Genomic DNA, 14628 nt, shown 5'->3' on the forward strand with positions numbered 1-14628 from the left:
CTTCAGATTGGGCAGATTTCGAAATGCATTGTATTGCATCTGAAAGAAAAATTGCATTTTTGAGAAAATGCAATGCAAAAATGAACTGAGACACAATATCCCTTTATGTCAGAGCAAAGCAACCTTTCTTCTGTATTAGCCGAAACAGAGGGCAGGCAAGTCCGGTTGTGGTTTCTGAAATCTAACAACCCAGTATCGCTGTGCCATTCTCTCCCGGGTTCAGTGCCACTCCCTTAATTTGATATCTGTTTACTTTAGAGGAGGCAGTTTTTTTGAAAAAGAATCATAAATATCCTGGCCCGGTGCCCCAGAGCCATGACAAGCAAAAGAACATACTCGCCTAGAGAAGATAGCCCTTGAGATATTTAAATGTGTGGGTTAATTTTTTATCCACTTTAATAACTAGATTATTCCCCCCCCCCCCCCCCCCTGCTTTCTATTTCTGCCCTGAAGCCGCGCGGGCACAGAATCTCTGCAGGCAAATTACTCCGGAGCACATTGCCGGGCAATCCTGTACCGACCAGCTAAATTCACAGCATCTGACTCCTGATCCGTTTCCGACATGGCAGGTGTGAATAGCTGTATAAAATATTCCATGTTTATCTTCAACTTTGTGTTCTGGGTAAGTGTTTTTCTTTTAATTATCAATTTTATGCAGCAAAGGGGATCTTGATATAAATATCGTGAACAAGAACAGACTCTGCGCTAGAGAAACAGGAGGAGGGAGAAAATGTATTTTCCATTTACTTGTTTGGATTTGTTTGTTCTTTCTTTGGCTGTTTCAGTAATTGGAAAGGAGCCAATAACCCGAAAAAGTGCACCTCAGGATCTGTGAGGATAAACATTTTCTAAATGTTTTGATAATGTTGCAAAACAATCACAGAGGGGAAAAAATACCCCTTAATTAAAGGACAGTTATTCTTAGTTGTATAGCAGGCAGGCCTCCCTTAGTTTTAGGACCCTGTGGGAAAATTCTGATCTGCTTGCATCCGGATGGAGCCCAAGCCCCTGAATCCTGACCTTCACATCTGGGGTTGAAACAGGTGGATGGTGGGGTGTCAGAAGATAAAGACCTGAGATGAGGATTATTTTCAGAGACCCACAGAAGAAACAGTGGGTCATAAAGAACTTGAGAGGGAAACAATATAAGTATTGAATCGTGAAAGGTTAAACTAAGCTGCTAGGTTTGTATCAGCAATTTCAAGTTAGGATTTTGATGTGTCATCACCCCACCTTTTAATCAACAGGTTTTGTATTTTAGTAAGTTCTTGTGTTTCCCTTAAAAGTCTGTTGACATAAGACGTACCACATAAGTTGATAAGTGGAATCTAACATTGGAAAATGGAAAAATAAGATATGGAAAGGCAATAAGGTAAATAAGGCAGTAAGGGCAGGCAGGGATGTTGGAAAACTGACATTATTCTTTTTAGTATATATGGTGCAATTTTAAAAGAAAAAATCATTTTGTATACTGATTTAAAAACTAGCTTATGCAGTATAAGCAGAAGAGAGTCGTAGTTTTGTTTTTTGCCTGGTTACCTCTAGGAAATAGGCAGCTGGTCTCTAAATGCTGGTAAATTTCTGTTCTATTAAAATAATGATATACTTAATTAAACAATAACTGTAAGAATACAGCCTTACCGTATAGAATGACTTTCTGTTCAATGTCCAGTAACTCTGAGTACAGGTGATATGTAGGTGAAGTAAGTGAGCATATAAATAGATAAGATAAAATGAAGAAGGTTTGCTCTTTGTACTTTCTCTTTTCTCTAGGAAAATGGGCGGCCTTTGTAAACAGTAAATAAAGCTCATGAATATGCCAGTTTTTTAAGTTAGTCTTGATAAATTTCTTCCCTTGAATATTTAAAATTGGTTAAACATTGGGAGTAGAATATAAACAAAGAAATGCCTGTGTACTTTTTGGTTGGTTTTGTTTTTAGCTTTTTATTATGGAGAACTTTAAACATTCACAAAATAGGACAGGATAATCAATGCCATCATCCAGCCCCAATGGCCATGAAGCCGTGGTCAATCTTTCCCTGTTCATAGTCTCATCCAACTTCCCCGCCCTGTATTCTTTTGAAGCAAATCTCAGATATACTATTTCATCTGTAAATATTATAGTACATATCTCAAAAAGATAATTCTTTTTAAAAATGTAACCACAGTGTTGTCATTATCACACTAAAAACTTACTGAGAATTTCGTAATTGATTATCAAATATCCATCCAGGGTTCAAATTTCCCATTGCCTCATAAATGTCCCTGCTTGAATTAAAATCCAAATGAGGCCCATACATTGTGCCCATACATTGTTATATCTTTCATGTCAATGTTCATCTTTAGATTATCCCTCCATTCTTATCTCTTATTTTCTCCCTTGAAATTCATGTGCTGGTGTGTGTTGTCTTGTCACGGTTTTCACAGTCTGGATTTTGCTATCTTCACACCCACGGTGTATGTAGTTTAACATGTTCTCCATCCTCTGTATTTTCACTGATTTAGCAGTCACATCCGGCAGCTTGAAAAAGTTCAAGTTATTACTTTTGGCAGATACAACTACTTTATAAGTGATACTGTGTGCTTTCATCAGGAGGCACATAAAGTCTGACCATGTCACTTTTGATGATGTTAGTAGCCGCTGATGCTCAAGAACCTAAATCCTTAGTTCCGTAAGCATTTCAAATTAGCGATATTACATTTCTAGTACTTTTCCATTATTTATTAACCATAATACTTTCTGTGAAAAGAAATGTATCAGACTCATTGGTTAGCAGTGGTAGCCAGTTTTTATCTTAAAGGGCAGCACAAATGTTTCTTACTCTTTACCTAACAGATTTCAAAATAATGAATTAATTTTTTGGTATCATACAACAGTGATAAGCAAGTATTTCTTTAAGTATCCTATGAAATAATAAATTTAAATAGTTTTTTAAAAAATATATCTTTATTGACTTGAGAGAGAGAAAGAGAGAGAGAGAAAGAGGTAGAAACATCAATGATGAGAGTCATTGATCGGCTGCCTCCTGCACGCCCCCTGCTGGAGATCGAGCCCACAACCCCGGCATGCACTCTGACCAGGAATCCAACTGCAGTCTCCTGGATCCCAGATCGATGCTCAACCACTGAGCCACGCCCGGCTGGGCTGAAATAATACATTTAAATGTCATCAGAGCCCTCATCCTTATTGATATGCAATTTATTCCATCTTTGGCCAATGGGAGCATAGTGAGTTGGCTCCTGAGCTCTTTTGAACTGACTCTAAGAACTAATAACTTCTTCACTATGAGGTATGACAAGATTTTTCAGGCTCACTTCCCTATTTCCTGCCCCAGCCTGGATGCAGCTGTTTCTCCAACAAGCCTTGCTACCCATTTTTTTAAAAACTGTAACCATTGTCTTTTTATGATAAAGAATATATAATGGCTCATTTAAACAAACCAAAATATGAATATGCCAATAAATACATAGTTCTTATTTTAATAACATGTCCCAAAGTACCCAAACCAGTAGCAATTCTCACTATGAAATTATAAAACAGTTGAAATATATCTCCGTTATAAAAATACAGCATACAAAGTGAATACATCAGAGGTCAGTGTTTCATTAAATAGGCAACCAGGAATTTGGGATAAATCTGAATTTTAAACCACTATGATAAAGACAGTCTAAGAAAGGAGCCTGTTATAGGTTCAGGATGATATATTTAAGATCAGAGTTCAAAGTGAGTTATAGACTTCTGTACCATGCTGTTCCTTGGCATTACTGTTGCTTTCCTGGGGAGCTCTGATTATTTTATAGTTACCATTATTTCTCCAATTTTCTGATAATGAAGACAAAGTCTGATACTGTAGATTTCAATTAGATATTTCTAACTCCCTTGGGACAAAGGCCTTGTTCTTACCATCAGCATAGTGGTAGGATCTACAATTTCTATATACGCATCTTGAAATGGAGTCTTTGGGTGAGAGCAATAGTTACAAAGATCAATAAGAACTTTTCAGCCAACAGGCAACACCTTTTTATTCAAAATCTAGACAGCAGGAGCAGTCTTTGAGGTTAAGGAGCCATTCCTATTTCTACTCTTCCTTTTACCCATAACCCAGAGTTCTCAGTTGGAATTTTATAGTCCTTCATAGGAAATTAGCAATTTGTCACATTTCTAATGTTTACTTACGCAAAATTTTAACGGTCCCACTGATGTGGTTTTCATGTAGATATACAGGGCCTTATGTTTTTAAATGCGTTCTTTCTGGTGTAACTTGCGAAACTAAGCCTTTGCAAAGTAGGGCCAGATGTTGAAATATCTGTAAGATATGCATATGGCCATTTAATTTAAACATACCAGTTTCTTTTGTGAGAGAACTTGAGATATGCCACATAAATATGCAGTGATTTCCATTTGTTAGAATTAGTAATTGAAGAAAAACACGTGAAAGTGAGTATCACTTCTAACCACTCATGTTAGAGGCTGATGTGAGTTAGAGTGACTTGGAGATGCTGTAGATAACAGGTAAATTATAGGTACAAAGCCTATTTCTCTGAGTCTTGTGACAAAACAGATGAACTGCCCACATTTTGTTATGTCCCTCTCAGATAAGTCAGGCTTGGGGGTGCTGTAGATGCTCGAGGTGTCTTAGGAGTCTGGAAAAGCAAGAAACGCAGGGCCTTGGGCCAGTGGGTACAGTGGAGCCATTGCCAGTGGCGGGGAGCCACGGAGAGGCCCCTCTTTATGAAGGAAAGGAAAATGAGGGAACATTACCAACAGCAAACGAGGTGAGGAGAGAAGGAGGAGCCAACATGGAAAGCCAAATGTATCAGCAAGTGAAAGAAGCCCATGCATGAGGCAGTCTGAAGAGAGCAGAAGGAAGCCAGAATTTGGAAAGTGTCCAGAAACCAGCGTTTTGATGTTCATCACTGTATTTTATGTGGTGCCTGGGTCTCTAGATTAGATGTTCTGAGAGCAATTAAAAGAGTTGATGCAGAGCAGACATACCTAGCAGATAGGCTACATTAAAAAATAAGGCACAATTATATTTCATTCTGTCAGCTGATGAAATCCCTCAAGATAAAGATTTGACCATGGCAGAAATGTGTGAACTTTGTAAATACAGCTGTCGCCTGCCACTATGCAATCAGAGTGGAGCTATAACAATGACAAAAGGCATCGGAGCCCAGTGATTGAGAGCTCAGGCTAACCTCAGCTCCTGTGTCACTAGCTGTGTGACCTTGGGGAAGCTAGTCAACTTGTCTGTGCTTTACTGTTCCTTCATCTGTAAAACTCTGGGGATAGTAGTGGTGTCTACCTCATGGGGTTGTTGTGAAGATTAAGTGATTTAATTCCTATAAAGAACTCAGAAAAATGCTAAATAAATGTTTAAGGAACAGACACTTCAGCCAACGTTGTAAAGGCATTTTTATGAGACAAAAATATAAAATCACTGCGCATAGTGATGAATAAATTCCAATGTTGGATTTTCAAACAGAAAGGAAAATAAGATGTCAAGGATTATGATAAGGCAGCAGTTCTTCTAGCATAAATTAAGGGAATGGAAAGAAAGTGTACTTTGTAAACAGACAGACTCAAATCCTGAATTCACTCCATATTGCTCTGTGGCCTGGAGCATGCTCCCTGACTTTTCTATGCCCCAGTTTCTGAACTTGTAAAATGAGGGTGATCATTTTACCTGGCAGGATTAATTATGAAGATTCACTGAGCTACTTTATGAAAGCCTGTAACCAAGGATTGACATTCACTAATAGTTCAGTTAATGCTATCTTCCCCAAGTCCAACCATCATACTGCTTTTTAATTTAAAAGTATTGGAATCTGGTGTGATAGCGTTTTATACATGATGGGCTTTTAAAACTTAAGTGTAATTTTAGCCCTACTCTGACCCTCCTCTGGCCTCATGGGGCAAGAGATCTGGACGGCCAGCAGAATATGCTCGCCCTAAACCCGGCCTCCATCTTGAGCACCTGGGACCATAATTTCCCTGCGCAAATGGCCCCAAACCTGTTTCTAAGGTCTGCACAAACCCTGCTCCAGAAGGGTCAAGAGGGAGCTATTTGCTAGGGATGAGAACAGGTTGTAAATAGGCCTGGCTTGCAGGCTGAGGGATCCTTACCCATTCTGATATGCCCCTCGGAGTTCAAGACAGAACCTGAAGGGAGGGAGGGGGCCCAGGCTGGCTGTCCCCATGCCACCCCCTTCTGGCAGCAAACTCAGAGAATTCTAAATCAAACCTGCCTTTCCGGTCATTAAGTGGGTACCTTTGTCAAGGTAGGAAGAGAGAATACATTTTGTTTATGTTTATCTCCTTTAGTTATAACTTCTCAATATAGAGACCTTATGGTCTGTTATTTGTATTCTTGCCCCAGGCCCTGCAAATGTGTATACAGGTCTGCAGGTGTTACTTTATGGCAGTTGTACTTTGAAACAAAGTGATAAAAACATTCCTGAGTGTGCATAATTTTATCATTCAGAAACAGGATGGTAATCAAATGCTGAACATTTATCTCTCTTTACATAGTTTGAAGTTATGTGAATTTCAGTGATTTTTAGACTTCAGTGCAGGAAAGATAGCCTGAAGCAAAACGTGATTGATTTCTTTCCCTTACATTTAGAGATATTTAAGATTAGAATTTGCAGCAGTTGTGCTGGGTGCTTGGATTACTTCATAGGTTTAGAAGATGCACATGAATGCAACCACAGGGACACATCGCTGCGCACTTAACATGCATTGATACAATAAATATCATTCATTTTGGGAAGATAGAAAAACCATAATAGCAGAGCCTTCTAAGAATTGAAGGGTTTAATTTACTCCACTGGTTTAGAGCATCAGAAGATCAGATATAGTGTGAGGGCCGGGGGTCATCTCTGTAAATCAGAGCGGCACTAGGCCATGCCTGCAGAAAAAAATGCACAGCAACCTCCCCTCCAACAGGAGAGCTGAGAATTAACATGACCCCCGTTGTTAGAGAGTGAGGCAAATTAATAAGAAGTCAGAGTAGGTTCATTAAAGCATGAATAAGAGAAAAATCGGCATAAGTCCCAATAAAAAACACCACTGAACCAGTGAAAGGGAAAGTCACCCTGAAGCCTCAGAGGATAGGCACACACCCCTGAAAGAAACACTCCAGCATCCTGAAAAAATATCAGGAAATTGGTACCCACAATGCAATGCCGGAAATACCCCCCCATGAAGTGGTGACTGGAGGTCATAAGAGAAGATAAAGTTTACTGGAAAACCATAGGATGAGATGAGAAGAGAAATGGAAAAAATTAACAAGTACTGCAAAAACCCCAGAAACACAATGATAGAATTAAAATCCACTCTAGAAATCACATGACGTGGAGGCAGTGATATGGAATCCCAAATTGGGAAGCTCTGCCAGAGGAAAATAAAAAAGAGACAAATGATATGAAAGGAGATGGTAGATCGAGAGAACAGAAAACAGAGCAATGATCAAACTAATATAAAAATTCTCATGAGCAACGATCTCACAGGTTGTATCATCTTACTACAATGCAGTTAAACTAGACTTTTGAGTAAATGTTTAATGAAAGAGGAAACTTGGCAATTAACACCAGTGGTACTGAGCCAAAATGTTAGGGCTGTACTCATGATCTCTTGTGTTCTGGGGTTATCGTAAAAACAAATCTCATAGTTACCAAAATTGTCCATTTGGCTATTTTCTTATTCATTTGTAACCTCTTAGGAGCAGCACAGGAAAGTTTCCCTTAAGTTTATCTTCAAGTGTCTGTTTTGGACCAATAATGATATAGCTCCATAGTACACCCTTCCTCCTAGCATAGCACTATGCACTTTCTTCCTTTTTTCTTTTTTTAATTCTCACCCAAGGATATGTTTTATTGATTTAGAGAGAGAGGAAGAGAGAAAGAAACATCGATGTGAGAGTGAAACATCAATTGGTTGCCTCCTGTGCTCTCCTGGACCGAGGTACATGCCCTGACCCGGAATCAAATCTGGGACCTTTTGGGGAATGGGACGACTCTCCAACTAACCGAGCCACCCAGCCAGGCCTTCTTCCATTTTTTACATTCTTAAAAAACACTTTGATAAACACCCAAATCAAAAGATACAGTTGAGAGAGAGGGAGTAGGAATGGTTGGAGGACACATTATCTGAGAAGAAGATGAATCTGCTTGTTCTATATCATTTGTTTCTGTCCTGGGTGGTGCTTCCCATTTTCTTCCTGCTCTTAGTCTGCTTGGGCTGCCATGACAAAACAGCATAGAGTTGGTATGTTAAACAACAGGCATTTTTTTCTGGGCTGGAAGTCTAAGATCAAGGTGCCAGCTAATTTGGGTTCCAGTGAGGCCTCTCTTCCCGACTTGCAAATGGCTACCTTCTTTTGTGTCCTCACATGGCCTCTCCTCCCTGTGTGTGTACAGAGAAAAAGAAAGATTTCTCTCTCTTCCTCTTGTTATAAGGTCTCCAATCATACGGTTTTATGATCTCATTTAAATTTAATTACCTCCTAAAAGCTCTACCTCAACATATGAGTCACATTGTGAATTAGGGCTTTAACATCCCAATTTAGGGGGAATATAATTTAGTCCATAGCATGCCCATAAGTAAGCATCAATTTACCTCACTTCTTAGTATGCTGGCTCAGACCAACAGCATCCTAACTCAATAAAAAAAAAGATGTCCTGCCCTGGCCCGTGTGGCTCAGTTGGTTGAGCATTGTCCCGTGTACCCAAAGGGTGCCAGTTCGATTCCTGGTCAGAGCACATACCCAGGTTGCCTGCAGGAGGCAGCCGATTGATGTTTCTCTCTCACATCAATGATTTTCTCTCTCTCTCTCCCTCACCCTTCTTCTCTCTCTAAAAAAAATCAATAAAACATATTTTGAAAATTAAAAAAGAAAAAGATGTCTCAGGACAAGAGCTGAGTGACAACCACAATGACTCACTGGGGGCAGCGGTGGGGGTGGAAGTAGACCTAGTGGGTTCTGCAGTGTCCACTGTGGGCCCCACATATCAACCCATTTCCTTTTACAACCTTATCAAGAGAAAGAAAGACAGAGTTAGACATGTTTTTCTTAATTTATACTACCAGTTATTTAAAACAGTAGAAAATGATTGGGGAACTAACCCATAAGTACAAACTGGAATAGAGCTCCAAGAACTATTATGACCAATCTGAAAACAATTGGGATAAAATAGGTTAGTATCAATCATGACACTAGAATGATTGTTCTTGACAGAAAATAAATTTACTTTTAAAGTTGTTTAACAAATTTATGAATGATTTCATGTTACTAAGACTCTGATTTTTACATATGAATTCCTTCAATAAGCTGAGGATGATATATTTTAAATATTTGTTTCTTTTTGTGTTTATGATGAAGTTTCAAGAAGGGATGGAAATGATAGTTTGGCCAACTTCAAAATCCCTAAGAATATTCATCTAACTGTGAAGATTGAAGTTGGCCAAACTATTCTTGACTTCTGAAGTAATTGAATACTCTTTCTTTTTAAAGACTGTAATTTGTTAGAGCAGTTATAGGTTCACAGCAAAATTAAGAGGAAGCTACAGAGATTTTCCATATACCCCTGGTCCCCACACATGCATAGATTCCCCCATTATTGATAACAGTGGCCAGAGTGGTACATTTATTACAATTGATGGACGAACATTGACACATCCTAATTGCCCAAAGACCATAGTTTAAGTTAGGAGTCACTCTTGATGCCGTATATTCTATGGGTTTGGACAAGTGTATAATGACATGTATCCACCATTATATTGTCATACGGAGCATTGTTTCACTGTCCTAAAATCTGTGCTCTGCCCATTCATTTTGTCCCTCCCCTAGCAATACCTGATCTTTTTTACTGACTCCATAGTTTTGCCTTTTCCAGGATGTCATATAGTTGAAATCATCCTGTATGTAGCATTTTCAGATCGGCTTCTTTCACTTAGTCATATGCATTTAAGTTTCCTTTCTATTCCTTCATGGCTTGATAGCTCATTTCTTTTTAGCCCTGAATAATACTCCGTTGTCTGGATCTACCTACGGAAGGACATCTTGGTGGCTTCCAAGTTTTAACAGTTATGAATAATGCTTCTATAAATATTCTTGGGCAGGTTTTTGTGTGGACATAAGTTTTCAACTCCTTTGGGTAAATACCAAAGAGCATTATTCCTGGATCATATGGTAAGAGTATATTTAGTTTGTGAGAAACAGCCAAATTGTCTTCCAAGGTAGCTGTGCCATTTTGCATCCCACCAGCAATGAATGAGAGTTCCTGTAGCTCCACATCCCTATCAGCATTTGGGGTTATCAGGGTTCCAGATTTTGGCTGTTCTAATAGGTGTGTAGTGGTATCTCATGGTTGTTTTGACACCCCTCTTTTAAATATTAATGTTACAGATAACTTTTAGTGGTTGAGAAGACTAAAAGTTATTATTTGAGGGGGAAATATGGTTGATTTAATAAAACTCCTGAATAATTTGATGTCTAAATACACTGAAAAAATGAACTAAAAAGGTCACATAGAAACAAACAAATGTAAGGGTTTAAACAATATTACACTCTTAGTTGCTAAGCATTCTTAAAGTTTTCTTAATAGTTTCATCAGTAAATATCAGATAAAGATGATAATAATAATATCTATTTAAATAATTAAAACTATTATTTAAATAGATATTACTTAAATATCTATTTAATACTATTTCCAGTTAAAGCTAAAAGCCAGAGCAACTATTAAGATAATCAATGTAAATATTCCTGTGAAAGAAGAAAAAGAAAATATCAATGAACAAATAACAAAAAATCCAGCTGCTATAAAATTACTGAAAATCCCAGAGTCTCATTATCATTTGACATAAATTCTTACAGACTTATTTATTAACAAAGAACTGCTAAAATGAGTATTTTCTCTTCATCTGCAAATGGAATCGGAATTAGTCGAAACAGGGAGAGGAAATAAAGAGAGTTTTCAGGCTGTTTTAGTTTTTAGAGCTGTTTTATCAATGGTTTGTATTTTATAGTGTGTGTATGTGTGCCTGTAAGATAATTCAATTGTGCAGTTTATTTGGTGATTTGATAAAAAGCTTTGGTTTCTCATTGCATTCCTTATTTTGTAGGCGTAGAAGCATGTAGTAGAGGCAGGATTGGATCAGAAGTGGTGCTGGATTTTCTCGATGTGACTGTGATCTGTCAAGAGTTCTAGTTTCTTTATCTGAAATGAAGAGTTTGAACATGGATGATTTTTGAGATCTTTTAGGGAACACAGATTCTCTGGTTATTCAGCTACTCATGGCACTCCCTATACTTTACCAAAGCCCTTCGCTCTACTTCCATGACTAACTAATGAGCAGCCACTAAAAATGAAACTGCTGTTTTGAGATCCCAGACCCAGGGCTCAACGGTGCGTGAAAGCAATGATGCTGCAAGGTCACCGGGCTTGGGGGACTCAGGCAGTTCTGTGTCAGAGCGCTGTAAGGCCAGAATAGTCTAGAAAGTCCTCCAAGGCCTGCTGTGTTTGGTATGTAACCATGTTTGTTCTCAATATATCTAATAATAGATCTTTGATTTTTTTTTTTTTTTTAGGCCACAACATATATATCTTTAAAAAAACCCACCAACCTAAAAGACAAGGGTTTTCCTTACACGAAAGTAAAATGTGTTTCACATTTCATGTGTTGGCCTTGGTCCAAATTAAATAATCTGGTAAAGTCATTAAAGGAATTTAAGACTTTAAGTACTGTTCCTCATTGTTGCTCTTCTCTGGGTAAGCTTTACTACCTAAAAGCTTATTTTAAAAGAGTTTATTTGGGTACAAAAGTGCCATGAATTCTTGTTGCTTAACTGCAAATTTTGTCAGATGTTCTACTTCTCCGTCTACCCCAACTTCTTGCTTCTTGATCTTGAAGGAATGTTTGGTAATTGGTCAGCTACTCTCATGTTTTTTGGTCTAAGACAGTTTCTCAGAGACAAACCCAGAGCCTAATAAGGATATTTTGTCTTTAAACTGTTGTGACTTATCTTTTGTATGTTAAAATCCAGCAAAACTACTGAGTTAGAACTGAAGCATGGAAAATCCTCTGTCCCCTCCCTGGTGGTAGGGATGACTTCTCGTCCTAGACTCGAGAATGGACTGGGGATGGGAAACAGATTATTCTTATCAAACTTACCAATTACAGTGGACATTTTAACAGTTATCCGCATAGGGATATGCCTCATTTATGTCTTTTAGGGTGTAATGGTATAATTAATGATAGACAATTGTAACCAGATGGCGAGGGGTATGCAGGATTAGAGTTGCAGTTTATCTTCATTGTGCTCTAATACATGTTTTTCTTTGCCTGCAGCTGAGTGGTATCCTGATCTTGGCATTGGCAATTTGGATACGAGTAAACAAACATGAGCAAGAGGTAAATAAATAAATACAAGCTTCTCCAATACCAAACTAGATTATTTTTCCTAAATGATGAAAAGAATGACAGTAAGTATTTCCGTAGCATTTTCCTTAACTGCCTCCTATAATTATTTGCATTGGTAAGTGATTTTAAAATTTAATTCAATTTAATTAATCAAAAGTACTTACGATGTGACTGACTGTGTTAGGCACGGGTCAATTTTTCTGGAGAAAGGAGATGTTATTCTAAAAATAGGAAGATTGGGATGAACGTGGAGGTGGGAAGGGGCCCCGGTGGGAGCTGGCCGCTTCTGTTATTTGCTTCAGGTCAGCCTGAAGTGTAGCTGGGGGACATGGACCATCTTTCCACCTCACCAAGAACAATTTTTGTAGCGTAAGGTATTGACAGTAATTTGGCTTAGCCCGAGGTGGGGTGGTGGGCCGAAAGGAAAGGAGGTAAGAAGTTCTCGCGGAGAAGATTTTGAATCTGTTTTAAAGGCAGCGGTGTAAAAGATGGTTGCCAATTACCGGTGGCAGTGGCAGTGAGGGTAACTCCTTGTAACGGGAAGGGGCTGGCCCGCTGCTGTGGCTCAGCAGGTGCTGGGGGTGCCCAGCGCTTCGTGCAGGTCGGATCTGCAGGGCCTCCTTCCCCACCGCACACTGTGCCCTGACCTGTGGCAAAGCTCCCACCAGGGTTTCCGCAGGTCTGGAGGACGTTTCGTTCACACATTTAGTTCTGGCTTCAGTCTCTGGGTTCCACAGGTGCTGTTTCTGTTCCACACCGCAGTGTGGCAAGTGGGGAAGGTGCGGGAGCGGGATGGCTGTGTTATTAGTTCCCGCAGCACCGGGCCGGCACCATTTCCCGGTTCCCTGCTTCCATCCTCTCCCTCCTTCTCAGGGCCCGCTCCGCCCTTCGAATTACTATTCTGCCTGCACCCGGGGCAGTTTTCTTGTTCTTTGTTTTCTCTGGGCTCCTGCCACTGCTCAGGGTCACCTTATCTACTGCTGGGGCCTTTCCTTTCCAAAGCTCTTTACCAAAAAGTTTTCTCTCTAAGAGCAGTGCTGACTCTCATTTGATAATTATTAAGTCATTAATAAGCTGGCAATTAAGGTAATGCATTTTAAATGAATTAATTTATTCTTATTGTTTAATTTTTCAATTCTAGTTGACATTCAATATTATATTAGTTTCAGGTGTATAGCATAGTGGGTAGACATTTATATAAATTATGAAGTGATCCCAAAGTAAGTCTAGGATCCACCTGACGCCATACATAGTTATTAGAATACTATTGACTATATTCTTTATTAATTCATTATACCGTGGTACAGCTAAATGCCTTTGGACATAGCCTAGTTGAAAAAAAGATTAAAAGGAAATTAACACTTGTTCTGAATGGGTGGCTTTTCTAGACTCCCTCCCTCCCTCCCTCCCTCCCTCCCTCCCTCCCTCCCTCCCTCCCTCCCTCCCTCCCTCCCTCCCTCCCTCCCTCTCTCCCTCCCTCCCTCTTTTCTTCTCTCTTTTACTTATTTTTCTTTTCTTTTAAAATTATGCTGTCTACCATTAGAGAACCCAGAGAATCACAGTAGAAATTAACTGCTTCCTCATTCTGTGTCTCACTGTGTTGAAGAAACTGAGTGAGGGACAGGTGTGGCAACTAGTTGGTAACATCCTAGTCTATCAGGATTTCATTTATTGTATTAGGTTGATAAATGTAACTGTCACTTCCTAATGGCCTTGGGCTTTGAGCTTTGAGCCCGTTAGTGGTATCTGAAGACGTACAGAATCTCTGTTGTCTAGAAACTGATGTCTGACTATGGGACTCAAGTTAACACAGAGATTAATAGCCATTTATTTAGAGGATACTTTGGCCTTTTAAAGATGTGTGTACAGCCTGTATTTTATTATTTATTATTTCTGGTTGATATGGGAACATTTTCTTTTCCCCCAGTGCTTCTGGTAAACAAATTTGGTGTTTAGTCTATCAAGAAATTACACAGATTGAATGTATCAAAGGGGAGCTGTTGTCCTGGAGAGGGTGTTACTCCACATCTGGGGATAAGAATAAGTTAACAGAACTAGACAGCATCTTTAGTTCCATTTTGCCTCTTAGGCTCTTTCAGCCTCTAACCCTGAACAAAAGTCGGTACCTGCCAGGACAACATTAACCAGCTTCACTTATGTGAAATTTTAGCTTGATTTATATTTATCCAAAGTCAGTGACAAAG

At 39.1% G+C, this 14628-nt stretch overlaps 1 protein-coding gene across 1 annotated transcript in view; it reads left to right on the forward strand.

Annotated features, from left to right (window-relative positions):
* Positions 1-251: 251 nt before the first annotated feature.
* TSPAN8 (tetraspanin 8) overlaps positions 252-14628 on the forward strand; it is a 31208-nt gene continuing 16831 nt past the window's right edge. The window contains exons 1-2 of the mRNA XM_081129839.1: positions 252-622; positions 12353-12415. Of these exons, the coding sequence (XP_080985965.1) occupies positions 563-622; positions 12353-12415 (123 nt within the window). The 5' untranslated portion in view covers positions 252-562. The remainder of the gene's footprint in view (positions 623-12352; positions 12416-14628) is intronic.

This window comes from Miniopterus schreibersii (genome assembly GCF_964146895.1).
Source record: "Miniopterus schreibersii genome assembly, chromosome: 2".
NCBI classification, from domain to species: Eukaryota; Metazoa; Chordata; class Mammalia; order Chiroptera; family Miniopteridae; genus Miniopterus; species Miniopterus schreibersii.